Source organism: Epinephelus lanceolatus, chromosome 15, assembly GCF_041903045.1.
Source record: "Epinephelus lanceolatus isolate andai-2023 chromosome 15, ASM4190304v1, whole genome shotgun sequence".
Lineage (NCBI taxonomy): Eukaryota > Metazoa > Chordata > Actinopteri > Perciformes > Serranidae > Epinephelus > Epinephelus lanceolatus.
In genome coordinates this window covers 22,627,278-22,654,065 of record NC_135748.1, presented here as the reverse complement: position 1 = coordinate 22,654,065, position 26,788 = coordinate 22,627,278, and the positions used below count along the sequence as shown (strand labels likewise).

Below are 26,788 nucleotides of genomic sequence, written 5' to 3'. Positions count from 1 at the left end.
ACAATCTGTCATGGCAAACCGCTGCAGAGGCACAGCTCTGCGAGGTATAGAGAGACTTGTTTATAGTTGCAATAAATGGGTAAAGCCTTCCTAATGTGCCCTGATAAGTCTGTCTCATACACACCGACAAACAAGATGGAGGAAACGCCTACCAACAGAACCAGACAGCTTTCTATTTCACATTTATTAGATTAAACATCAAGAGCAAGTCATTTCCTGCTGACTTTGGAAGTAAACAACATGTTCACTGTTGCATGATGACATCTGTCAATACATATGTTAGGTTATAAAAAGAAAAGCTTAGCATATTGTAAATTTTTAAAGGGATTTAATGTGGTGAGTGAATTAGAAACACATGTATCAATAAAACAAAGAATTTACTGCAGCTCGAGAGGTCATTGTCATTAGTTTGAGCCCATTTATTTTGCCCTCTGTTTCTATTTATTATGGTTTTAGGTAAATGCAGTATCTCAACTGTACCTAACAAAAATATAAATATCATTTTAAGTGACCTTTTCAATATGTGGGCAATAATGTGTCATGACAATAATGGACTGCCCACATTCAAAGCCTCTCTACAGCAGCTCTGCTCATGAAGTCAGCTGCACAAATGTTGAGTGTAAATAACTTCATGAATATTAGATGTTCAAGCAATCAGCATGATGTGCAGCACAAGTGGAAAATATTTCTGAATGGCTCAAGTCACATTTAATGTCTGGCACTGAAATTCCACTTGAAGCCACATACCAGATGTACTGGATTGTGCATTTAGTGAGCTGCAGCCCTACAATCACAGGACCAAGGTGTTGCATGTGCAGGCATCCACCATGTCTGAAGTTCCCTTGAGCCGCTCCACAAAAGGTTCAGTTGACCCAGAACCATGGGTGGATTATGACATGATGGTCCCCTGGGCACGGAGTTCGTTTTTCTTGTCTCCATGAAAATTTTGTGTGGTTCTTTTGGGTCTCTTTGTGGTTGTTTTGTATCTCTTGAGTTCCTTTGTGTCTCTTTGTGGTTGTTTTGTGTCTATTTGTGGTTATTGTGTCTCTTTGTAGTTGTTTTGTATCTCTTGGGTTCCTTTGTGTCTCTTTGTGGTTGTTTTGTGTATCTTTGTTGTAGGTTTGTATCTCTGTTGGTAGTTTTGTGTCTTTTTGTGGTTGTTTTGTATCTCTGAGTTCCTTTGTGTCTCTTTGTGGTTGTAGGTTGTCCTTGTAGTCATTTCTTGTCTCTTTGTGGTCATTTCGTGTGTCTTCGTGATTTTTTTCATGTGTCTTTTGAGATCTTTTGTGTTTCTTTGTGGTTGGTCTGTATCTTTTTGTAGTCTTTGTGTGTCTCTTTGTTGTTGTTTTGTGTCTTTTTGTGGTTGTTTTTGCCTCTTTGTAGTCATTTTGTGTCTCTTTGTGGTTGTTTTGTGTCTCCTTGTAGTCATTTCTTGTCTCTTTGTGGTCATTTCGTGTCTCTGTGGTTTTTTTTCTTAGTCTTTTGAGATCTTTTGTGTTTCTTTGTGGTTGTTCTGTGTCTTTTTGTAGTCATTTTGTGTCTCTTTGTTGTCGCTTTGTGTCTTTTTGTAGTTTTTTTGTATCTCTTTGTGGTTATTTTGTAGCTATCTCTGAGTTCCTGTGTCTCTTTGTGGTTGTTTTGTGTCTCTTTGTAGTCATTTCTTGTCTCTTTGTGGTCATTTCATGTCTCTTTGTGATTTTTTTTTTCTGTGTCTTTTGAGATCTTTTGTGTTTCTTTGTGGTTGTTCTGTGTCTTTTTGTAGTCATTTTGTGTCTCTTTGTGGTAGTTTTGTATCTCTGAGTTCCTATGTGTCTCTTTGTGGTTGTTTTGTGTCTCCTTGTAGTCATTTCTTGTCTCTTTGTGGTCATTTCGTGTCTCTTTGTAATTTTTTTTGTGTGTGTGTGTCTTTTGAGATCTTTTGTGTTTCTTTGTGGTTGTTCTGTGTCTTTTTGTAGTCATTGTGTGTCTCTAGTACTCGTTTTGTGTCTCCTTGTGGTTCCTTTGTGTCTCCTTGTGGTTCCTTTGTGTCTCTTTGTGGTTGTTTTGTTTCTCTTTGTGTTTGTTTTGTATCTCTTTGTGGTAGTTTTGTCTTTTTGACGTCATTTTGTATCTCTTTGTGATTGTTTTGTATCTCTTGAGTTGCTTTGTGTCTCTTTGTGGTTGTTTTGTGTCTCCTTGTAGTCATCTCCTGTCTCTTTGTGGTCATTTTGTGTCTCTTTGTGATTAATTTTGTATCTCTTGAGTTATTTTGTGTCTCTTTGTGGTTGTTTTCTGTCTTTTTGTAGTTGTAGTGTGTCTCTTTGTGGTTGTTTTTTGCCTGTTTGTGATCCTTTTGTGTCTCTTTGTTTCATTTTGTTTCTTGTCATCATTTTTTGTAGTCCTTTTTTGTTTGTGTTTCTTTGTGGTCTTTTTTTCTCTGTAGTTCTTTTAGTCTCTTACCGGTATAAAATGACATACACCAAAGAATACACTGTCAAGATTCATGGTAATTTTTGTATTATGTAAAAATCACAAACAAAAATGGACAATGTGATGTCAAGAAAAACAGCCTGCTTCAATCAATGTTTCTATCTTGGCAAAGTGATCATTTCTTTCAAATGCACAAATGGTCTGAATCTTTCCCAAAAGACAAGCCGTGTTTCCAGAAATTTTGTCCAAACAATGCTAAACACGATGACGAGAAAAACATGTCTCATGATGGTTCTTCAGGTGAATTCAATGTGACTTGCAGAAACGTTTAAAACCAAATGCTCAGTGGGTAACATGCAACTCAAACTAACACATGTAGACACAAAGTAACGGCAGCATTCAGATCAATCCTTCACTGACACTCATCAGGAATAGAACAAAGACATTATTTAAAGGGAAGCCTTTAGAAATTCTATATTTTAAGTTATGAGCAGCTGTGAGATGGATCACCCTCCTCTTAAAAGAAGAAAGATTTTTGGGCTTGAGAAATGACGACAATCCCCTGCTCTCCCCACCCCTTATTTGTACTTCTCTCTCCACCTTGTCCTCCATCACTCAACAAACCAGACTCTGTTCGCGGAAGAAGAAATGTCATGTAATGAGACCTGAGACAAAGCCTTACTTCTGCAGGCGATTCAAAGTAATGAGGTTCCTCTAATTTAATTACATGATTAGATTTGAGATCATCCTGAGAGATGGGATATGTAGTCAAACAAAGGTCAGGATGGAGCGTGGTGAGAGAGAGACGACAGATAGGTGCCTTGATACTGGTCGACTCCAGCTCAGGCCACTGCTTACGGTAGTCAGAATACCTGGACAGCCTCATAATGTTTGAGTAATACCATGAAACGCCCATAATAAAGACATGAAACCAACCAACTACATTGACCTGAGCAGAAGGCCTTCAGATGGGCCTCACAGTGTAAGAAGTGACCTGGAGGATGTTGGAGGGAAACAAAGTACAGTCATTCATAAAAAGTTCCAGAAATTCCATAGGACTCCAGTTTATTGGGCAGCACAGTCTAGAAAACCTCAAATAAACACTCCACAGTGTTGAAGTAAAACTCCAAAAAACATTTTTTGGTCAACACAATATTGATATATCATCAACTTTTTCGTTGGCCAACTTGTTAACAAACAGTTGCACATTTACACAAACATTCCTTTGGAGCCCTGTCGCCATGTAAATCACTCTAAAATTCACTCGAATATTAGCTCAGTTTTGGGCTCCACCATTGGCTGTATATAAAGACGGATGACACGTCTCGACTTTCTCCCACTGTACAAAAATGAAGCCAAAATCTCCAGGATATGGACGCTGCCATTCTGTGGCCCGCTCATAATCCCAGGGCATCAACTACCAACGCTTTGTCACGACCCTGGCGCATGATATCAACATCAAAGGCAGCCTTTGCCATCTGACTTGGGGCTTTCAAGCTGTGTTAATCCACCCACGGTTATACATGATGCTGAGAGCAACTGACATAGTGTAAAGAGTAAGACACTTTATAGATAGGTGGTCAAATAAAAGTGGACTTTCATCCAGGAGACCACAGATTATGTGCTACATAAAACCAAAGGTCAGCACTGTTTTAACATAACATTTTGCAATTTACGTATGGTTGTTGTGCACTGATGTTGCGCAAGTGACATATTTACGTCACGTTATTTTCTGTAACAACGTACTTCTTTTAAGCCAAAATGTGATCTTTTTTCTACACCTAACCAAACAGTTTTAATGTCTAACTCTAACCACGACTGTCTCATAACATTAACCAAGTGGCACAATGTGTTTTAGTTGTGTGCCACATAGATAGGCGAAAGGGTGCCCTGTGTGTCGCTTAAGTATGAGACAAGGACGAAGCGTCGGTATTTGCAGACCTGGGAATGAGAATGGGTTGCATCTCTGTCATTTGGAGCCAGAGTCTGCAGAGTAGCGATCATGAAGTGGAACCATGGTATTTAGTTCACACCTATACACCTGTCCGTAACAGTCGTGAGCAAAGCAAGTGATTGCAGCACACTGATTGGCACACACAGCTGTCAATCATGACACCATACCCATCTTTTTATAGCATCAAATAACTAATTAGAACCAGATTTATCAGAAAAATTAAAACTTAAACACATTTCAGTGTGATAAGATCTACCTGAAATGACAGATACTATGTAATATCATGTAGATGAAGGCCATAAAACCAAAACAATGAGCTGAAAGATGCTAAAAAGCTCTGTAATGCTGGTGCTATTGTCAGTTTTTCACCAGTTTGTCATTACCAACAACCCCTTTGACATTGTATGTAGGGACTCTCACACACATCTGCTCTTTGAAACCTTTTTCCGGCCAGATTCAGCCCCTGACCTGCTCCTCCCACTAGCTCACCGACTTCCTATTGCCCTGATTACCTCAGTTGTAAATATACCAGACCGCCTCCACTTATCATTTGCCATATTGTCTTTATGTGTTACCCTAAGCTTTCCAGCATTCCCCATTTCTTGGCTTTTTGCCTGTTCTATGCCAGCTACCAATTTATAAAGATATGGATATAACACCTTAACTTATTGAGCTTGAGCTGAATACTGTGAGTTGCTGCTGACTGACATGTGGTGGCCTGTTAGTAACCCCAACAAATGTAGACGCTGTGTTCCATTTGTTTTTCATGATCGTATCAGCAATACCTTAATACAGTTTTGTCAGTGGACTTGACACTTTCCCACCCCCGCATAATTTTACACAGTTTGATAAAATCTGTTTGTTCATGTGCATTCCAGCTGTTACTCTCTGCCTCTCTCCTGTTTTAGCTTGTGATTTCCTGTGTTTCACAGAAACTTAGAAAGCACATGTAGATGTGGAGAACAAACACAATAACCTGCAGGCTTCAGCTTCATTCTGGTCTACTGAGCTAGGGAAGACTTCTTAAAGGCTCAGTGTGTAGAACTGGCAGAAATGAAATATAATCAGTAGGTTTTCTTTTAGTGTATAATCACCTGAAAATAAAAATTGTGTTTTCGTCACCTTAGAATGTGCCACTTGTATCTACACAGGGAGCAGGCCCTCGCCATATTGCACCACCAGGTTTTTACAGTATCCCAAAACAGACAAACTAAACACTGGCTCCAGTCATTCCCATTTTTGTGTTTGAAATTGTTGTTTCTTAAATAGCGATGATGTGAAGGTGATGAAGAAGTCTCCAATGACACCATCTTGCTTGCATAAAAAAAGGTTTATTACAAGAAGTACAGCATCTATCAAGCATCTAGAATGCTTGGAGAGGGTTCTCCGCCAATGTGAACTGCTCTGAAAAACAGCCCCAAATACCCTGCTTATATAGACCTGGTGGTGTTTGTGAAATGTGAGACAAAGTCAAACAGATGACAAAGAGACATTCTTGTTGGATTTTTCCAACCCTACACCTACGCTATAAATATCTTCTTTGACCCTGACCATACATGTTTTTGACCCTGAGCCCCTTACTGGTCATCTGTTCCAAACCTTCAGAGTGAATGATAATACACTACAGCATCCTAGTCAGTAGCCCCTCCATGAAGAGAGTCAGGAAACCACAGATATTTTTTTTTATCTGAAACAGTTTTATTTAGTGTTTTTAGGGGTGTAAATCACCAGGTCTGTTTGTTTGGGAGAGGAAGAGACCTCTGTGGATAATTTGGCTCCTGCTAAAAACCTCCTGAATGTCTGGATCTTAAAGGGAAATTTCGGTTTATTTCAACCTGTCTCCTATCGTCCTAAATTTGTTTCAAGTGACTAGTGACATAAAAGTAATAGTTAGCATGTTAGCCGTTAGCTTAGATACAGCCGGGGTGCATAGTAGTGTCAGACCTGTTAAAACGTAAGTGAACGGGCAATCTTCAAATGCAAAGTTAGTCCACTAAACAAGCTTTTTTTCCACAAAGACCTCCTCATATTGTTAGGATAAATGTCAGAGAACATATAGAAAACGACATGTAAACATGTTGTCTTACCTTACCGGTGTGCTGCCATGTTTGTTTACCATCTAGCTCTGCTTTCCAAAGCGCGGCCGAAATATCACGAGAACAAGCAGCAATCTCATACCGTGCCTGAAAGATTTGTAGAATAATGGCTGACTTTTTGCCAGACTTCGACTTTGTGAAGGAGGAATTTGATTTTGCAGAGTTTGATGGCCGCCCTTATTTATTTGAGCCAGAATACACTGACGAAGAGCTTCGTAAAATTGAAGAACAGAGGAGGAGAGAGAGAGAGGCACAACAGGTAGAGGACGAGAGAGGAGGAATGGCTGCTGCAAGGCTGCGTAGCTCTGGAGATTGGTGGTGTACCTATGAATGCTGTGCCCCAGTGCCCACAGAAGAGGAATGCCTCTGTTGCAAGGAATGGGACTGGTTGCAGCCTTATTTTCAAGGTCTGGATGTGACCGAGCACGAGACACCTCCACCTGGAGTAGTATCCAACTGGGCTTTATCTAGAGTTCGTGAGATATATTTCGGCCGCGCTTTGGAAAGCAGAGCTAGATGGTAAACAAACATGGCAGCACACCGGTAAGGTAAGACAACATGTTTACATGTCGTTTTCTATATGTTCTCTGACATTTATCCTAACGATATGAGGCGGTCTTTGTGGAAAAAAAGCTTGTTTAGTGGACTAACTTTGCACTTGAATGTTGCCCGTTCACTTACGTTTTAACAGGTCTGATGCTACTATGCGCCCCGGCTGTATCTAGGCTAACGGCTAACATGCTAACTATTATTGTTATGTCACTAGTCACGTGAAACAAATTTAGGACGATAGGAGACAGGTTGAAATAAACCAAAATTTCCCTTTAAGTTATCGGATAAAAAAGTGAGCACAAATTGCAGATGCTGGGTTAGCGGCTCGGCTTCAACATAAAAACAGAGTTGGGGAAACACTGATGTGTAACATGAAACTGCTTTAGTCAGTGTTTTTACTAGTTACAATCATTGAGTCTATTTGTTTTGGATAGGAGGAAAACTCTGCGGACAGTTCGGCTCAGGGTAAAAATTCCCTTAACGTCTGAATCAGAAATAAGATGAGGACACTTTAAGTTATGAAAGAAAATAGATGAGCATTGGCCTGTCTGCTAAGTGCTGAACAACCTGGTCGCACTCTGAACTCGTCGAAATCCAGCACTTGGGTAGTGACTTGCGACAAAAGAGGTCATCCTTTAACATCAGCATGATAAACCGATGGTTGCCGGTACACTTTAATGGCGCTTGGCAGCGACAGGGGGAAAGACAGGAGGTGGGATGATTGGTGGATGGGTCCAAAAAACACCAGCTTTCATACGAGAATTTTTTTAACATCTGTAAGATTACAAAGCCAAACCCTGTTTTTTTCCTAAACCTAACCACGTCTATTTGTTGCCTTAACCTAACCATGTATGTTAGTTGTTACATTTTGAAAGAAGAAAATGTAACAGGCAGAACTTGACACAGTGTCCCAGAACGTCAACAACCAACACACCCAGGGTACCTTTCATGTCATATCTGGTAGTGGAAGATCCATGACCAAATGACAATATGTGACGAGGTCAGAATGAGAATGTGTTTTGCTGAACTGTGCAAAAGAAACACTGATTCATTACATGAAACTGCTTTATTCAGTGTTTTTACCGATTCTAATCACCTGGTCCGTTTGTTTTGGAGAGGAGTAGACCTCTGCGCATGATTCGGCTCCTGGTAAAAACCTCCTGATCTCCAGACCTCCTATCAAAGCTGCGCTGAAGTAAAGTCATCTGTCTTCTCTGTTTCCAAAGTTGCCACAGAAACAAGACAAACCTTAACTCTAACAACAAGATGGTACATTTTTAACAGCGTCGAAGTGTAGCATCCCGACAAGAAAAAGACCGGATAACATATAAATCTTTTGTCTTTTCTTCTCTACCTGAAATTGTTTTCGTTCACATCAGCATCTTGAACTTGTGCATGGTTCCCACAGCAGGGTTACAACTTCCCTGGCAGAAGAAATTTTCACTTCACCAAAAATAGCTGCAAAATGTTTTTGGCATAAGGGGAGAGCTGAAAACCACAGGTACAAACATAATGTTGATCTCAACTGATTTACTGTATGTATGTAGTTTCTACCGTCTTGAAATGCCAACTTATATCTCCCTGGACTGCTGCAGAAATCCTACTTTTTTGGCAAAATCTGATGCCATTTTCTTGTATTGGACCCTTAAATCTATACTATATATGACTCAGCTCACTGGTGAGCAGAGGTGGCAGTTTGTATATTAGCCTTGTTACTGCTGACACACCTGTAAGAAAACCATACTGTGTAGCTGTAGCAGCATGAGAACATGTGCAGTCATATTTATTTTTGATTTAAATGTAAAGAAAAAGGTTGTAGAGATACTGGATGCTGAAAGGCAGCCATGGTTGTCTTATAATTCAAGCATCAGGAATTCTCTTTCACAACAGCAGATGTAGCAGACAGGCAATTTGAGGTGATTCATTGGTTAGATTCTGTGAAGACTTTGGCAGCCAGTTTGGTAGAGACCTCTCTGGGGAATATAAGACGACAATCACAATCAGTGGTTTGCACTTAATCAGCCCTTTAGAAACCGCTGCGGCCAGATCACCCTGTGGAAATCTCTTCTGCTGGCAGATTTGTGCTGAAAACAAGATGCCCGGATGTTGAGCTAAGAGACTGCAACGATTTCTGAAGTGTCTTGGCAACTCTGCTACCAACCACAAAGACTCGAAGATTAACTGTTTGTTGACCACAAATATCACAGATGTGGTAACAATATGACCAGTGACAGGAAAAATGCTTTCCAGTTGTCGCATCCTCATGTTTGGGAGTCTGCGAAGTGCCAGGGGGATGTAATGCTAAATGGTAAATGGATTACACTTGTATAGCGCCTCGGCTCGACCACACATGGTGCCACCTGCTACTCATTAAGCATTCACACACGCAATTTGGGGTTCAGTATCTTGCCTAAGGAGCTGGGGATTGAAACGCTGATCTTCCACTTGGTGGACAATTCCACTCTACCTCTAAGCCACAGCCACCCCAAGGGGGAAAGGAAGCAGACACTGTGGTGGTCTGATTGGTTTAAACCTCTAAGTCCTCCATCACAACCAAACATGTGGTTTGTTTGCTGGAGCTGCAGCGAGCCTGGTCTTACTCCGAAGTCGTCGAAATATGGCGATTGGGCAGTGACTTGCGGTGTCAGAAACCAACGAAAAAAGGTGTCCTTAAACGTCGGCATGATATGTGGCTTGTTGCTGTTATAAGTTAATGGAGTGCAGCGGTATCAGGAGGAAACACAGCGGGACAAAGAGAAAGTTTAGCCATGGTAAGACCAAGTAGGGTGAGATGGAGTGTTGGTAGATGGTCCAACAAACCATGAATTTCACCCAAGAGAGCGTGTTCGCATCCCGTAAGTTTCTAAAGCCAAACCCTATTCTTTTTTCCTAAACCTAACCATGTGCCTTTGTTACCCAAACCTAAAGCCTTAACATAGTGCATTTATTATGAAAGAGACTGTATGTAAACGTAAAATTTTCGGCGAAAATGCAATTGTATCTTGAGAGAAGACAATGCATGTTACTTCCTGTCTTTGTGTGTTTTCTCTCCTGTTTTCTGTCACACCTGTATTTTACCCGTCTCGTTAGTCCTTCCCTATTCCCAGAGTCTTCCCTTTGCACCTGTTCTGTGTTAGTCTTGTTTGCTCCACCCTAGTGTTCCCCAACCACACCCTTGTGGTTAGCCAATTTCTATTTCCTTCCTTTTGCCCACCTCCACCTTCTCCAGCTCTGTCTTGTTCTTTTGATTAGTTTTCTGTGCATCTATACCCGTGTGTTTCCCTTTGTTCCTTGTCAGTTCATCTGCGTTCAATCATGTGTGAATCCCAGTGTTCCTGGTGCTGCTTCTTCCTGGTCTCACAAAGTTCTCCTTTGTGTTCATCGTGCGTCCTTGGTTTTTTTTTCAGTTTAGTTTTGGCTCTACTTTCTTTTGGACTTTGTGTTTTGTTGCCTGTCTGTTTCAAGGATGTTCTGTTTTACCTTCAACCTGCTTCCTGCTCTGCATTTGGGTCCATACTGAGCTGATTTGTGATAGGATTACAATATTTTAAAAAGCTTTCATATTGCTGTTGTTATTATTGAGGAGTCTGTGTGTTATTTCATTTCAGTTCAACTTTATTTATATCAGCTGAACACAGCAGCTTGCCACCTTGATCGATAGACACCCATTAGATAGGAGGATAAACACTATACTGTACTGTTGATCTCAAAACTATTAAATGCTATAAGCTTAAAACTATATATGAAATTGGTAATACATACATAAAGACATTTTTAATATAATATCCAAAATGGTCAGCAGTCAAAAAAAATGTCCGTACAAAAGCACAAGCAATATCTATTAATTCATTTATAATACATGCTGTATGGGGAGGTAATAATTATTTTAATATGCCCAGTTGAAATGTTGTTTAGGCACATTTGAGTCAGAGAGTGGCCTTGTTCAGCCCCTGTTCTGTGAAACACCTCTGGTTTGAACTCACTAACCTCAGCATCTGGGGGTGAAAAGGAGTCTCGCCTTCACAATGTCACGTAAGAGGATTAGATAAAGGAAATGTCAAGGGAGTTCATTTAAGGCAGCAGCAAGTAGCTGGGCCGAGCAAAGCCATTTGCTCTGGCTTGTAACTTGTTAGTGTTTTTTTTATTTCTTTGTTTGTATGTTAAATGAATTGCAGGTCAGTCAGAGCTCCTCGGTCATGCTGGGCTATTTCCTCTTTGCTTTACAATCATTGGCTCATTCACCTGTTGACTCATGATGGCCAATTATATTCCTGCAGGCGTGCAAGACGGCAACTATAACCTGACATCTCTCTGATGAAACTGATCTGAGTGTTCCAGCACCCATAATGCCATACTATTTAGTATGTCAGAAAAAGATTCAGTATGTCGAATGCAAAATGCCTAAAATATCAGGATGTCCTGCTGCATCTGGTCGCATTTTGCAGTATGCAAGCCAGCATGCTTTTCTGGCTCTTCTGACCCACAATCTTCTGTGCAGCACAAGATATGCCACATCGACTGAGCCACAGGCAGAAGACAGCTTATTGACAGCTGACTGAAGCCGTGATAACTATAATCCAGGGGCGTGAATATAGACATCTTCTTTTCTTAGACATTCTTTTTTTGTAAAGTAGTCAGTGGCAATCTATAACAAAGAAAATTATATGCTTATTCTAAATGAACTAGAAATCTATGAATGAACTATATATGTAACAGCTATTCAACTAAATGAGTCATTTCGTATTTCCTTTGATGTTTTTGTCATACACAGGTATGCAATGATGGTTGTTAGGTAACATGCAAGTTGATGTTGCCTAATGTCATGTCTCTGTTTCGTCATGTGTCAAGGCAATATGATACAGTAGCCAGTTTCGGTGCAAATTCTGTCAAGACTGACAAGCTGAGCACATCAAATCCAGCAAGCAGTCATGTCTTTTTAACTTAAAAGCAGCAATAAGAAAGGACAAGAGAGAAGCAAACAATCTACAATGTATGCAGTTATAACTTAAAGGTTAACATATATTTCAAAGTAAAGATCGTAGAGCTGTCTGGGTCGACCTCCGTCTCTGGCGAGCTCGGTAAAAGCTGTTTTGTTGTATCTCAAAGGCAACATTAACTGACAATGCCAAGATTTGACGCATTCTGTATCACGTACTTCTTCTCTGCACTTAGAATTTTGCGCTACAGACAACAATGGAGACATGAGCAAGAGGGTCAAGGCACAGTGTTATGATGAAGTAGAATGTCTCAATCATATGCGTACTCCATGCAACATAGAAGGCAGCTGCAGTATGTACTGATGGTAAAATAAGTATGCAAGTCGGAGCGCAGCATTAATGTTCATGTGTGTTTTTTAAGCTTGAGGGTTTCTTTGTGGCCTCCCTGAAATAAGCATGTGCCAGTTGCTACGAACTGTTAATTTGTTGAGGTAAGCGTCTCTGACTTAAACCAGAATGTTTATCAAGAACATCTCATGGCTGACATATGATAAGATGTATAATGCTGTATAGAGCCCTTCTAATCTTCCTACCGCTCAAAGCAGGGCAAGAGACTTCAAATGGATTAAAACGATCAATTTCCATGTTCACATCCTCAATGACGACACCTTTTCCCTGAACGTCAGTGTCCCTTTCTGTGCTGCTGTGTGAGCGGTACTCTTCACTCTCAGTCTCTGTAGTGCTGGGCTCAAAGTCAGGATCCATCTCTGGGCAATTGTCTTCAGCAAGCTCCTGAGTGAGCGCCTCCACCCAGGTCTGATTCTCCTCTTCCTCTTCATCCTCATCCAACTCATCCTGCTTTCTCTTGCTGCCCTTTCCACAAGACTGATTTCTGATGAGAGGACACTGGGTAGCCCAAGGCGTCCTGCACCCAGCAGGGCAGGATAGACGGCAGCAGTCAGGTGACTCTGTGTGGTCAGTGAGGCTCTGCCGTGCAGGGCTGGAGACAATGGGGCTGACGAAGGCTTTTACACCACATGTCAAAGTTGGATTCACATTCACATTCAGACACTGGTGGCTGTGGCTATGAGACAAGGTTCCACCTGCTACTCAGTTAACCAATCGTACGCACTCACACATTAATGGCACAGTCATTGGCAGCAATTTGGGGTCCGAGGATACTTTCGAACCACCGATCTTCCGATTTGTGGGCCACAGGTGGCCCATGATCACAGGTGCATAAATCCAGGTGAAGATGACTAGATGGGTCAATGACTTGGACTTCCGAAAACGACTGCATTTTGTCTCTCCAAGGTTGATGAGAAGAAACATCTGTGGATACTGAGCTCATCTGGTTTGGTGCCTGATTCTGAGGAAAATACTGGTGATTTGATTTTTTCACTTCACTGTTTTTTTCACTGGGAATATGAAACATATCACTGTTAGGGTTTCGGCTTTGCCTCTCACATGTGCTTCTCGTTTCCCCTCCTGGCCTCCTGTTATCCTCCTCCTGCCAGTTCTCTGGTTGCCAGCAGTTGCTGAACCCGCACACGTGAGTCTCATCAACAGTCAATCCACTGCAGTAAAACCTCGGCTCAGACCTCCAGACTCCGCTAGATCGCTCAGCCTCGTCTGCAGTACAGACATCAAGGACAACTTCTAGGTTTGTTTTTTTGTTTTTTTTTTACACTTTGTCTCAGGTTCACCACGCCAGCCTGAACCATAATCCGTCACGTCCAGCCTCATTCTTGTCTTCTGCCCCGTTCCCTGCCCACCTTTCAAGCCTTCTGCTCCACTTCTTCAAACTACAATGAACTGCCTCTAACCATTCAGTTTCCTGGTTGTGTATGCATTTGGGGTCTAAGTTGAACTGACACTATAATGACAACGCCAGTTTGAATGTCAGGTTGTCTTTGGTCCCCGGTATGGACTGATGATGCGTTTTGAATCACATACTTTTTCTTTTGACTTATAGTAGGAACTGTAGCTGCCCTTAAAAGTACACACTGTTGCATGCAGTATGCACACTATCAGGACATACTTCTTTATGTTAAAGTAACATTACTCCCTGAACTCTGACCCTCTTTCTCATATATCTGTTAGCTTGGAGATAAAACAAAACATAATTAGCTGAGTACGCCAGAGACAGAGGTCACCCCAGAGAGCTCTCCTGTTGTTACTTCATGATATATGTAGTTTAACTATTAGATTAGGTCCACATGGAGGCTTCAATTGACCTATGGCTAAGCCACGCCCCCCTCCACTCACTCAACATAAAAATATCAACATTCAGTGACCGGCGCCATGGCAGGTGTCACAGTACACGGCATTTTGCAGGAGGCAATTGATGATTTTTGCAGCCATAATGATTTTTGGTGCATCAAAGTGCCACTAAAGTTAAGGTTTTTGGCTCACAATATGAGAAAAGGATAATCTTTTTATCATCTTTACCAAGAGTGTCCGATGTACGATCACCAAAATACAAACAATAGAATAAAATAGGCTAATGAACTCCCAGCAAACAAGGTGACATGATGAACAACGCAGCTAGGAGCTAACGTTAGGCTAACTTTAGCTAACGTTAGCTAGAGATGTTAAAGATAACTTTATATTTCTTTCCAGCAAAGTGACAATAATGCTGCCTCAAACATAATGTTGACTTACCTTAGACATCCTTGTTAATCTTATTCACGTTGAGTTGATGTTGTGGTCTAAAGTTATTGCACAACTTTATTCACAGGAGACACTTTTCTCGGTTGAGATGTGGTTTAAAGTGTAAAAATTACACCTCGTCGCCCAGCCTCTCAGGATACCTTGTGTCGGAGTTGCATGTACTCCATGCACACCGTTTGACCATTTTTAAACTTCAAATCTCAGAAAAAGCTCATAAAACCAAACAAAACTGACTTTCTGTAATGCATTTCAATGAACGTCCAGGCAGAGAATGTCTGAGTGTATGAGAATGGCTATACGCACTGTGATTGGCTCATCGCGTTTGAGGGCGGGACTAAGCCATAGGTCAGTTGATCTATGGCTTAGTCCCGCCCTCAAACGCATTACAGAAAGTCAGTTTTGTTCGGTTTTATGAGCTTTTTTGGAAATTTGAAGTTTCAAAATGGTCAAACGGTGTGCATGGGGTACATGCAACTCCGACACAAGGTATGAGAGGCTGGGTGACAGGGTGTATTTTTTACACTTTAAACCACATCTCAACCGAGAAAAGTGTCTCCTTTGGCTAAAGTTGTGCGGTAACATTAAACCACAACATCAACTCAACGTGAATAAGATTAACAATGATGTCTACATCTGTTCTAAGGTAAGTCAACATTGTGTTTGAGGCAACATATTGTCACTTTGCTGGAAAGAAATATAAAGTTTTCTTTAACATTTCTCGCTAACGTTAGCTAAAGTTAGCCTAATGTTAGCTCCTAGCTGCGTTATTCATCATGTCACCTTGTTTGCTGGGAGTTAGCCTATTTTGTTCTAGTTTTTGTACTTTGGTGATCGTGCATCATTGTTAGCTGTTGTCCAAAGGGCTCTAGTTAAGTTAACGTTAACATCTGTAGATTAACTTCATTAACTTATCTGTAATTGCAGAGATAACAAAGGTTGGCAAACGTTATGCTGAATGATTCAGTGTAAATACTGTAGCACCAAACTAACGGAGAGACACTGTTGGTAAAGATGGTAAAAAGGCCATTATCCTTTTCTCATATTCTGAGCCAAAAACCTTAACTTCAGTGACACTTTATCTTGTTGTGTTTGATGGCGACGGCAACGAGATGCGGTTCACAAGCGTACACTGTGACCTGTAAATTTTGGGTTGTAATTTAAGCTTTTCATCAACCTTATCAACAATAAAATTACGAATATATCCCTCCAATGTGTAGTTTAGGCCCTTTTGGTTACTTCTCAATGACATCTGATCCTTATGTCCCCAAAAATCATCAATTGCCTCCTGCAAAATGCTGTGTACTGTGACACCTGCCATAGCGCCGGTCACTGAATATTGATAGTCTGTCCGAGTGAGTGGAGGGGGGCGTGGCTTAGCCATAGGTCAATTGTGGAAATGTATTCCTCTTATTAATGACAACAACAAAAAACTTGATTTGTGAAGCACCTCTTATACAAGAAATACAGCAGGGCATTACATACATGAGTGCTTCACATGCAAATAGGCATAGTATGACAAGGTAATTCGGCATAAAGGACTCTTAATAACCAAAAGTTAAAACAGTCATTAAAGAGCCAAGAGAAAATCGTCGTCCATGACTCGCTAGCACGTTTCTGTTAATGAGTTGTTGTACTTGGATGAGATCACACCTTCTGTTGCCTCTTCTTTCAGTACTGTCTCCATCGTTCATCAAAGTTAAACCTCCCCTGATGAATCGGACGGGCTCTTGAGACAATGACCCTTCAAAATCAAGAATACCTCCTGGCTGCGTAACCACAGAGACAATTTACACCCTTGAAAGAAGAAGTTACAATCCTCCTCAGATCCTTCCTTGTTTCTTTATCCTGAAGCTCTTTTCCTCCCACTCCACACTCACTTTTGTTGTCGCTCTGTAAATCAGTGGTGTGAAACGCTTTGAGGGGTGACACACATGTTATTCAGACTGCTTCAGTGGTTCACAGCTGAACACAAGGTACTCTTTCTCCAGTGGGCTGATGTAGCTGGTCTTGAATGACTGAAGTATCATAAAGGTTCATCCTTATGTTGAGAGAAATGCAATCAAGAAAACACACAAAGAGCCAAAGTTATATTTAGACCTTTGGTGTGTTTAAGGCAACTTTGGCTGTGAGTTTAACTTTTTTTTCAGGTTTCAGGACTGAATGTCTTACTTACACTTAAAACAAAATGAAAAAGTCATGAAAAAGCTTCTGAAATTCCGCTTGATGTGCATTCACACATTCAATTATTCAATCAGTAAGAAAGCACAAATACTGCTGTGTGTTTAGACTCCACAAAATGAAAAGGATAAAGACTGATTATTTATTTTATTACAATGTATCCGCATCAACATCTGCAGTGTGCTGTGTGTAATCCCAGAAATCCACAGTTTTCCACACTCACCAGTGATTCATCAACAATATAAGTGCAACATTTTTACTTGCACATGTATTTAGTCGTCATGAGCATAACACTGCAGTAGTCCACTTTGATCTCAACACAGAGGCGATGTGTGTTTACGTGCATCTAGTTCAGTTCATCAGAAACACACGGCCGTACATACAGAAGTAAATGGGGAAAGAAATCTAGATCAGGTCTTTTATGTTTGGAGTTTGGCACTCTGGCAATTCAGCCTTGAACCATTAAAAATGTGTACCTGGACTTCTTTTTGTATATTGACAGTTTTATGTCCTATGAATTGAAATGTTGATATGAAAGAGCAGCATAGCAAAGTAACCCAAGTATGACTGCAATCTATGCTTTGAAGTATTTTCCTTTTATGCTTTTTTACATCTCTACATTTTAGATGCAGATATCGCACTTTTTTTTTTACTTCACAACATGAATTTGACAGCTACAGTTACTGTGTGTGTGGACAAAGATTTTATATAAAATAGGATGTATTGTACTAACCAACCATTAAAGTCCTTAAAACTACTCTACCTTGACCAGCTAAAACACTAAAATGTTTATTACATGCACACATAATTAATGATAACAATAACACACTTTGTTGCCAGTTTATTAGGTACACCTAGCTAAAATGAATACAGTCTAATATAACATTCCTGCAATCTGTTATTTAGCATACCCTCACTGATAGAAAGGTTTGGACAAATTAACAGAAACACATCTCTGTATAATAATATCATTATGATAGCATTAGATGTCATCTATTAAATTAATAATCAATCAATTTGAGTCTTTTTTTTTTTTAATTCTCAGATTTCAGCCTCTTAAATGTGAATATTTTCTGGTTTCTCTGCTCCTCTGTGACTGTAAACTGAATATCTTTGGATGGTGGGCAAACATGACATTTGAGGACGCCATCTTGGGCTTTGGGAAACATTGATTTTTCTCAGGGCTGCTGTGAAACTGGGTCAACCCATGGCAACAAAAAAGTTTGTCTTGGGTGTGTGGGTACAATAGACAAACAAGAAAGGACAGCAGAGAGGAGACCCACACACCAATACAGCTGGGCTGGACAGCCACAGAAAGCTCAAAGTTCAATGCAAAAGAAAAGTCAATTTATTCAGGGACATCTGTGCACAAAAAAGAAGGGCGCTCAATGTGCAAAAAAAGAATAAAACCGTTAATAAAAACAGCAGCAAACTTTTGAGTCCTTGACTATCATCTGTGCTCCGATAAGAGTCTAGGACTGTTTTTGAACACTGATTTTCTGACATTTTATACACCAAACAACTAATCAATTAATCAAGAAAATAATTGACAGATTAATCAACAATGATCATACAGTTCAATCATCAATCTCCCAAACACTTTGGACAAAAACTGAACATCAAAACCTAAAAGAAGGTGGGATTGCTTGCAGCACTGTTGTATCAGACTGAATTAGTTTTAACAACGCTTACCTCATTAAACTAATAGTTACCTAATAAAATGGCAACTGAGTACTTATTAAATAAGGATTTAACACTCTGAAAAGGCCCTTTAAAATGATATGTTCTTTTACCTTTATACTTAAAAGTAAAAGAACATATTTGAAATGTATGACATGCAGCAAATGGCCACATGCTGCAATCAAGCCCGCAGCTGCTGCTGCTGGGACATTGCCTTCATACTGCATGTGGGTGCCTGCTCTATCCACTGAGCCACCAGGTGCCCCAGTGTGCGCTGCTTTTCAAGGGTGTGGAAGAATCCTACAGGCAAGGCAAGAGTCATTCACACATTGGAACAGGCTAAGGAGTGTCATTAACTCTCGGCAGACTGAGGGGGTCTCAGTTAGTGTGATAATTTTGGCACTCTCTAATTTCGTTGTACAATTTGAACAAATGTAGGCAGTATTTTCAGAGTCACATGACTTTAAAGAATATATTTCTGGATTTTACTTATAAAAAAAGAAACAGGTAGGCACTTAGTGTGGCACTTAGAGCTCCATCACTGCTATAAATGATTCATTTAAAAACTTTTATGTTTTATCTTAATCACAGCATGGGCGATTCTAGGATCAGAGGTTTAGGGGTGCTGAGCACCCAGAGAGCTGCCCGGCGAGGCAAGATAAATTTTACTGTTTTGTACATTTTAACTCAATTTCATTCCCACATTTGTGAAAGAAAAGCACAACACTTTCTGGGAAAGTCTGTGACTAAACCATCAGATCTGATAAAGGTTATTTAAATGCTGAGCCACAGCAAAAGAGGAATGGATTGGAATCATAAAAGAAACATATCGTAACCCTAATTTCTGGGGGAGGATAACTCATTTTGATACAGCAGCTCCTCAACATACACATAAACAGTATGTATGTTTCTGGAGTAAGCCAGCCCCCTATAGTGAGTACCAAAAATACCAAAAATGGACCTTGGGCTTATTTTTTGGACTTTTATTTGAAATGCAATGCACAACATGTGACATTAACACATTTACAGTAATTGACTTTTTCAATGTTTGTCTCTGCCTTTTTCCTTGTCTGTATTATATAATACAAATACATAAATAAAAATACACTTCAAAAAAAGAAAAGTGCTTGAAATCTACAAAATAATAATAAATTCACACAATAGGAGTTATAATGTTAATGGGCATCCAGTCAGTTAGCTAGTCAGTAGCACCTTGGCTTTAATAGTAACACATGCACATGACACAACAGCTAGCTTCTCTCATTCCAATTCAAACAGAGGACAGTGGTACTGACCACCTGTAACGTTTCCTAGCTAGAAAAAATGTCAGCTAACTCCTACCTAACAACATAAACAGTGACCTACGATTAAATGCAGCAAAAATGAGGACTGGTAATGATAATAATGTGTTGGTATTGAGTGGTAGAAGTTAAGAAATGTACCAAAGCATAAAATGTGAGGTTTCTGTCAGTATTTTTTATGCTTTTATGATAAGTCCTGGAGATATTAATCCAAATAAATGACATATTTATCTAAATTCTGCTGAGGCACAGATTTCATTGAAGAAGCCCTGCCTTCACTTCAATTTTGGAAACTTTATGCCTGCACACATGCATCCATGATAATTCTCTGAAGGAAGGGCTCTGTCCTTGGTAGAATTTGAAGGAGGCAGGATTTGATGACGTAGCGTCCTTGAAATTCAGCCATTTTAGGATCGTTCCTTGACCTTGAGAAACACCCAGGGAATTTAGGGCTTCTCCACTAGAATATTTTATGCATCAAACTTACTTTTTCTGCACCAATTTGCGTCAGTTTATGGTTGAAGTGTACTAAATTTTGTAGAAATTAAAACCTGTAACTGTAAAGTTTTTATTGAGGGGAACATGTCCCCTGCATCCCCCTCGAAATCTACACCCTGCCACTTTTACTTCACTCAAAGATTTGAATAATCCCTTCACCACTGTATAATAATTATCTCTGGCCTCTGCTCTTTGTTGTAATGATTCAACTTTAATCTTCATGGACAAGCTGGAGTCTGCATGTGCAGCCGGAGCATAAAGACAAAACTCTTTTGAGAGCAAAAAGTGGAGAGTGCAACCTAAGAAAATGAATGTCTTTAGGACCAGGAGCCTTTATGAGTAGTGACTAACACAGAGAGAGAGAGAGAGAGAGAGAGAGAGAGAGAGAGAGAGAGAGAGAGAGAGAGAGAGAGAGAGAGAGAGAGAGAGAGAGAGAGAGAGAGAGAGAGAGAGAGAGAGAGAGAGAGAGAGAGAGAGAGAGAGAGAGAGAGAGAGAGAGAGAGAGAGAGAGAGAGGAGAGAGAGAGAGAGAGAGAGAGAGAGAGAGAGAGAGAGAGTAAAGGGAGGGAGAAAGAGTGTGGTGGGGTTGTCGTCACTGGGAGCTGCAGCAGCATCAGCATCACCGGAATGAGTAACAGTGCGCAACTTGGAGAAACAACAACACTGTCCGTAGGAGCGCGCGCGTCTGTGTCCGTTTACTGTGAGCTTCACGAGCCTGTGTGTGACCGTATTCATGAGGAGGTAAAGGTGCCAAAAACTACACGGACTCTCTGTGGACCTGCCGAAAAAACGGGGAGCCATGGATTATATAAAAATCTACAACACTTTTCTCTCCATCTTCATGTTGATAAGTAAGTACTGTAATCCACTTTCACCATTGTTACCCTACTTGTTTCTGTAGCTAAGGCAGGATGAAATGCGAAACCACACTAAAACTTTTCCCTTTTTCAGTCCTTTATACTTTATTTTCTCTTTAAACGATTAATTAAACCAATTTGCCAACCATACACAGGTCTCTATTACAATGCAGCGCAAAATTTAACCGACTTCCCAGAAATATGGGTTAGTTTCCGGCCGTTAGCTTACAGTATGCTAACGGTCGGAATTGGTTAATGTAGCAGTGATGTAACATAATCAGTAGGTGGCGCAGATTCTCCCGTCAGACGCCATTATATAATTGCAGAAGAAGACACCGCTCCAGCTAAATTAAATTGTGGAAATAAAAAATTGTGGCATTTATGTTTGTTTTATTATTAATTTGAGGAGAGTTAATGTCTCCTCATCGCTTCACATATATTTAATGTTTTCGTCTGCCGCCATTTTTCATCTCTTCAGTGAACCGGAAGTTGCCGTGGACAGTTAGCCATTAAGTTTTATTTGTTTATTTATTTATTTATTTTTTTCAATTTATTAATTTTATCCACAGTCACAAAGGCAACCACATATGACATTGGAATACAGACTACAGTATTAATATAACTGAGCAAATGACAAAATACATAATAAAAGACAAAAAAAAAAGAACAAATATTCATAGACATTTGGTCTTTCCAATTTAATAACTTTAACATATTTTTTCATATGGAATTATCTCATTTAGAAATGCAAGAAATATTGGGCTAGTATTCAAAAAGAGACATTTATGCATAAAACATTTTGCCTAAATAATTAATCCCAAACTCTGCTATTTTCTCCTCCAGTTTATATTTTCATGATTCAGAAGCACAATATGTCAACCAGTATTGAAAAAAGTCCCATAAAGTCCTAGTTAAATTACAAGAGAGGAAAAGATGCTCTAAGGCTGTAATGTGTGAGTTACAGAATGTACAAATACCCAAATCCAAATTAAACCTTTCGCGTCAGAAGTCATTGCATGTGTAAATGTCAGTATTTTAAAGTGAACGTCTTTTAGCCTCTGGTGGAATTGACAAAGAGAGGTATTTGGTTCTTATTTTAACTGTCAAATTACTGCTGTATATGTGGTCAGCCGTTAAGTCACTTACTTCGGTTGGCTAACTTTTTGGCATTTTGCTTTTATCGATACAATAACCTCAGCCAAGTGTAAAAATCCTCTTTTGAAATATCTTCTACTCATTTTTATGGCATCTCCTCTTTTTTCTATGCACAAACTGAAATGGGCATGAAAGCATGGTTTGCTTGATGCAAACACAAATTAATTAGGCGAGCTGCTGCTGCTCTGCTGCAACTCCCTTACTGCTCCCTGTGTCACTCCAGTGAAAAGGGACCACTAGTTGAGTATGTAGTCAGCTAATTACTCTGATTCTGTTGCAGTTTGATTTCATCTCTCTGAGTGCCTGTGAGTACACAGCGACTCTCTCATTCCCAAGCACACATCCAGAGGTGTTTTCACATCCACTTTGAAAAACGGCATCAGTCATATTCTCTTGAGGCACACTTGATGGAATTTGATTTACATTCATTTACACTGCAGCACGACCACAAGGCTTGGCAAGATACAGGCTTTGCAACTGTTCTCATAAGAGTTAGTGGGGTTTGCAGGAAAAGAATGTTGTACAATTGTTTTAGTTTTTATAGAGGAAACCATAACCTTTCACTACATACGTCAATGTAGCAGTGAAGCAGGTTTAATAGTCAGATGTATTGTAGTCAGCTTGTGACAGAAAAACACATGCATGAACAGTTATCACACATTTTCCATTGAATGCATATTACGTCGTTTGCCGAAAGAAAATGTTTATTTATGCTTCCTGCTTGCCACATCCTGCCAGGGTTAATGTTATATGAACGGAGTGAGTGTTTATATGACCGGCAGAGGCACAAGGGCATAAAAATTATGATGAGCTCACTCGGACTCAATGAGCTGGCTCATTGGCATCACTGTGACTTCATCTGGCTTTAAATGTTCCCATGGAGCACATTAGTTCACCTTTTACATGTTAAGGCCTGATTTGGATCATGCCTCATGCCAGTGCTTTTTTTTCCTTCAAGAAACTGCCTGGTAAATGTATGTAGTATGTGCTGTTACATACAGGCTTCTCCCTTCTAATGTGGTACCACCTGCTTTGCACCCATGGTCTTGTATCTGTGGAATATGTGCTTCATACCAGAGGCTTTCCTAACAAGGTGGCAGTAAATTCCTTATCTCACATATCTTCAGCAACACCACCTTTTCTTGTATTAAGGAGAAAGGAGCAGTGCGTATCTTGGCTTGTCCCCTCTTTGGCTTCAGCAGCCACGGAGGCTGCACCAGTTTAAGTGGCTCTTACTGCAGTCAATCTCTGTGACAGGAGAAAACCCAGCGTGAGCTTTGCCAAAACTCACAGTATTATGTCAGACCCCCCTCCCTCTCTGATCCTGAGTCGTCTTCAGCATGCAGCCTAGTTTAGCAGCAAGTGGGATAGCTTTGCTTTATTCCGAAAGAAGAGAGCATGTGGCTCCTTTTGTGGTTCATTTCAGTCCTTTTGGACTGAAGCACTTTCAGCACTATTTAGTGCTTGCTCGCTGATAGCACTCTTTGCGTGGTACAAAAAAACAAAACATAAATGCAATGCAAGACTTTGGCCTGTTGTTTACATTTTGGAGTCTGATGTTGTACGGTAGAAACACTGGCGGTGTTACCATTGCTGTTTTAGACTCTGTTAACTGTTCCCTTCGTCCCTCCTCCCCTCGCAGCTTTGCCAAATGCCAAATAGCATCTTTCAAAATGGCACAGATGGGAGCACAGCCAGAACACAGCTATGCTATTAATCATTAAAGTAATAATATCAAAGATTTTTATTTGAATAAATGTACGTTAGGTCACTATTTTCTAGCAGAATGAGGTAACACAATGGTGACTGAGCTTAAGGCCCACTGATGAAGCCCTTGCATTTGCAGTTTTATTAACTGGGTGTCTCGTGGCGACATTCCCGAGAAAAATAACAAGCAGTGCACAGTCATCAATATTCTGCTCTCATACATACACACATACCCAATGTCTATGCTGTGGTAACCTTTTCATATTGCCAGCTGCAGGGCTTATAAAAGGAGTTGAAATGAATAAATTCACCAGCCTCGTTTTAGGTCTCAAGACCTTTATTTACAGAGGCGGGGCAAACGACACAACATGAAAATGCAGAATACTTGCCTGCATCAAAACTAGTCATACCGGCAGCAACAGGTCTGCCCTTGTGATGATGTTGTGATGTGACATCCATTTTCCACAATGTAGCTGGTCAGTGCCTCTATGTAGTGTGACAGCTCAGAACAATTGAACTTGTTCTAGGGATGTACCAACTTTGAAATTCTGGGCCAATGACAATGTTTAAAATAAAAATCTGGAAGCTGATACCGATACTGATGTTTTTATGTTGTTTATTTTTTATTTATACCCCCTTTTGTGCCAGGTAAACAAAGAAATCGACACTACAACTGTTTTAAAGTAATTAAACCCTTCATTACACTACCTTTGAATGAGCACAAATTCAATCACAAAAATGTATGAAACAGCTGTCGTTAATGAATTTAAAACATAAATTTTAAGGTCAAGAAAGTCATACTTTGTGGTAAAACTGTTGAGATATAAGCTTTTGAAAAAAAACGTAATTAGAAAAACTACGCAGGAGGCGGTCGCGTATGTGACGTCATAGCTTTCGCTCGCTTCCTGCAGCTTGGAGTGACTGCAACCTGGCACAAAACACACAGACATCTTCAATCAGAAATCGATTAATCATAAAACAGTGGAATTTCAGCGGGGAGGCCAAGCTGCAGGAAGCGAGCGAAAGCTATGACGTCATATACGCGACCTACTCTTGTGTACTCTTGAGTCTTTCTAATTAAAAAGCTTATATCTCAACAGTTTTACCACAAAGTATGACTTTCTTGACCTTAAAATTTATGTTTTAAATGGGAACTCAAACGGGAACAAAAGATAATACTGCTCTCCCCATTCACTGCCATTCATATTTTTTCCAATCTAAGGTCCCATGAGCTCTACCGGAAGGGGCGTAACTTCGGCACTCTATGCAACCTCTGTGTGCTCTTAGTTGCGTCCACTGGCTGCTTAAAGCTATCGTGAACTAGCTCTCCTCATGCCAATTTTAACATGGATTCGTTCACAAATTAGCATTACCAGAGAAACAATAGGGAATGTCCTCTGATGCAACTATAGTGAGTTTACCGCATCCTTTCGTCTTGAATGGGAAGATCTATTTTCGTCACAAACATTGTGTGTTGCCGGCTGCTACCAGCCATCTCGTCACACAGTGAGATCACAGAGCCCATTTGCCAAACAGTCACTGTAGTCTTCTTGTACCGGCTCATTTATTTAAATTTGTGGCAGTTAATCTCAAGCCCTGCTTTTTTAACCTGCGTAAAATTGATATGATAGAACAAAAAAATTGGCCGTTGCCATCGGTAAATCTTATTTGCAATAGGCCGATGGCAGTCAACAAGGCGAATATGGGCTGATAGCAATGTTCAGCCAGTAAACTGATGCACCCCTACCTTATTCTGAGAAAAAAAAACAAAAAAACAAATGATGTCGCTTGTGAGGAACCTGGTGCTAAATCACGTGCGGACCTGATTTTAGGTCAGGGTTTCATTTGTAACAGAGCAGCTCCCTCGCTGTGATCTATTGAAAATCAGCCCTTGTTCCAAGCTTTTGTCCCCTCCTCCACTCCAAAAGCAAAAAAAAAGACTAATTCCAAATGAAAAAGTATCCATGGTAAAACAAAATTTGAGAAATATATTGACGTTCACATTAACTGCATGAAAATAAATAAATAATGCCCCTGGTGTGTAAAGGCCTCTGCCAACAAACACACGGAAACTGAGATCTTTGAGCGTCTAACTTCAAGAGAAAGTGCTTTTTTCACAATCAGACGCCTCTGCTAATTCAAAAAAGGATTTTGAAATAATGCTTTTGATATGATGAAACAATTTTAAATATGCAAAAGGATAGAGTACAAAGACACCAAATCCACCCTGTCATTCTGTCTGTGCTATATACGTTTACATTTTACTACCCTGCTTCCTGTCTGTAACAAAAAACAGATGAATTACATCCTTAGATTTCCGTTTAGGCCCCTGTTGTGATTTGACTTCAGCTTTTAATGTTATTGAAGATATTGGCAGACTGCAACAGAGACTTACATAAACGGATTTGGGGTTACTTCAGTACTTTATTACTAATTCATGCTGAAACCAACAAGGCTCTTAGTTAATGACTGTAGAGGTATGACTGCAATGATAATGTACGCTTTAGAAGTCATTCTGGCACAGGCAATAACTGCAGATGATTTTGTTTTGATTGTTGACTGATCAGCTGTGACTCAAACAGCATTAACTGTGTGTGTTTATGTGCATGCAGTGTTAATGGAAACTAATCATTTGTGTTTATTTTGTACCTCTCAGTTCCCATGTGGCTCTGTAAATGGAAAAAAAGTCTGATCTGCACTTAATCAGCAGAGTTTGAATCTCATTAGTGTAGGCAGTCAGAGTCAGCTTGCCACTTTAGCGATTTTATTTAAACCAGCGTGGACCTTTAGGG

At 40.1% G+C, this 26,788-nt stretch overlaps 1 protein-coding gene across 2 annotated transcripts in view; it reads left to right on the top strand.

The window, feature by feature from the left end:
- The first annotated feature begins 20,878 nt into the window (after nucleotides 1-20,878).
- Nucleotides 20,879-26,788, top strand: part of ltk (leukocyte receptor tyrosine kinase) — an 86,960-nt gene continuing 81,050 nt past the window's right edge. For both annotated transcript variants that reach the window (XM_078175064.1, XM_078175063.1), the window contains exon 1: nucleotides 20,879-21,128. In XM_078175064.1, the coding sequence (XP_078031190.1) occupies nucleotides 21,077-21,128 (52 nt within the window). In that variant the 5' untranslated portion in view covers nucleotides 20,879-21,076. The remainder of the gene's footprint in view (nucleotides 21,129-26,788) is intronic.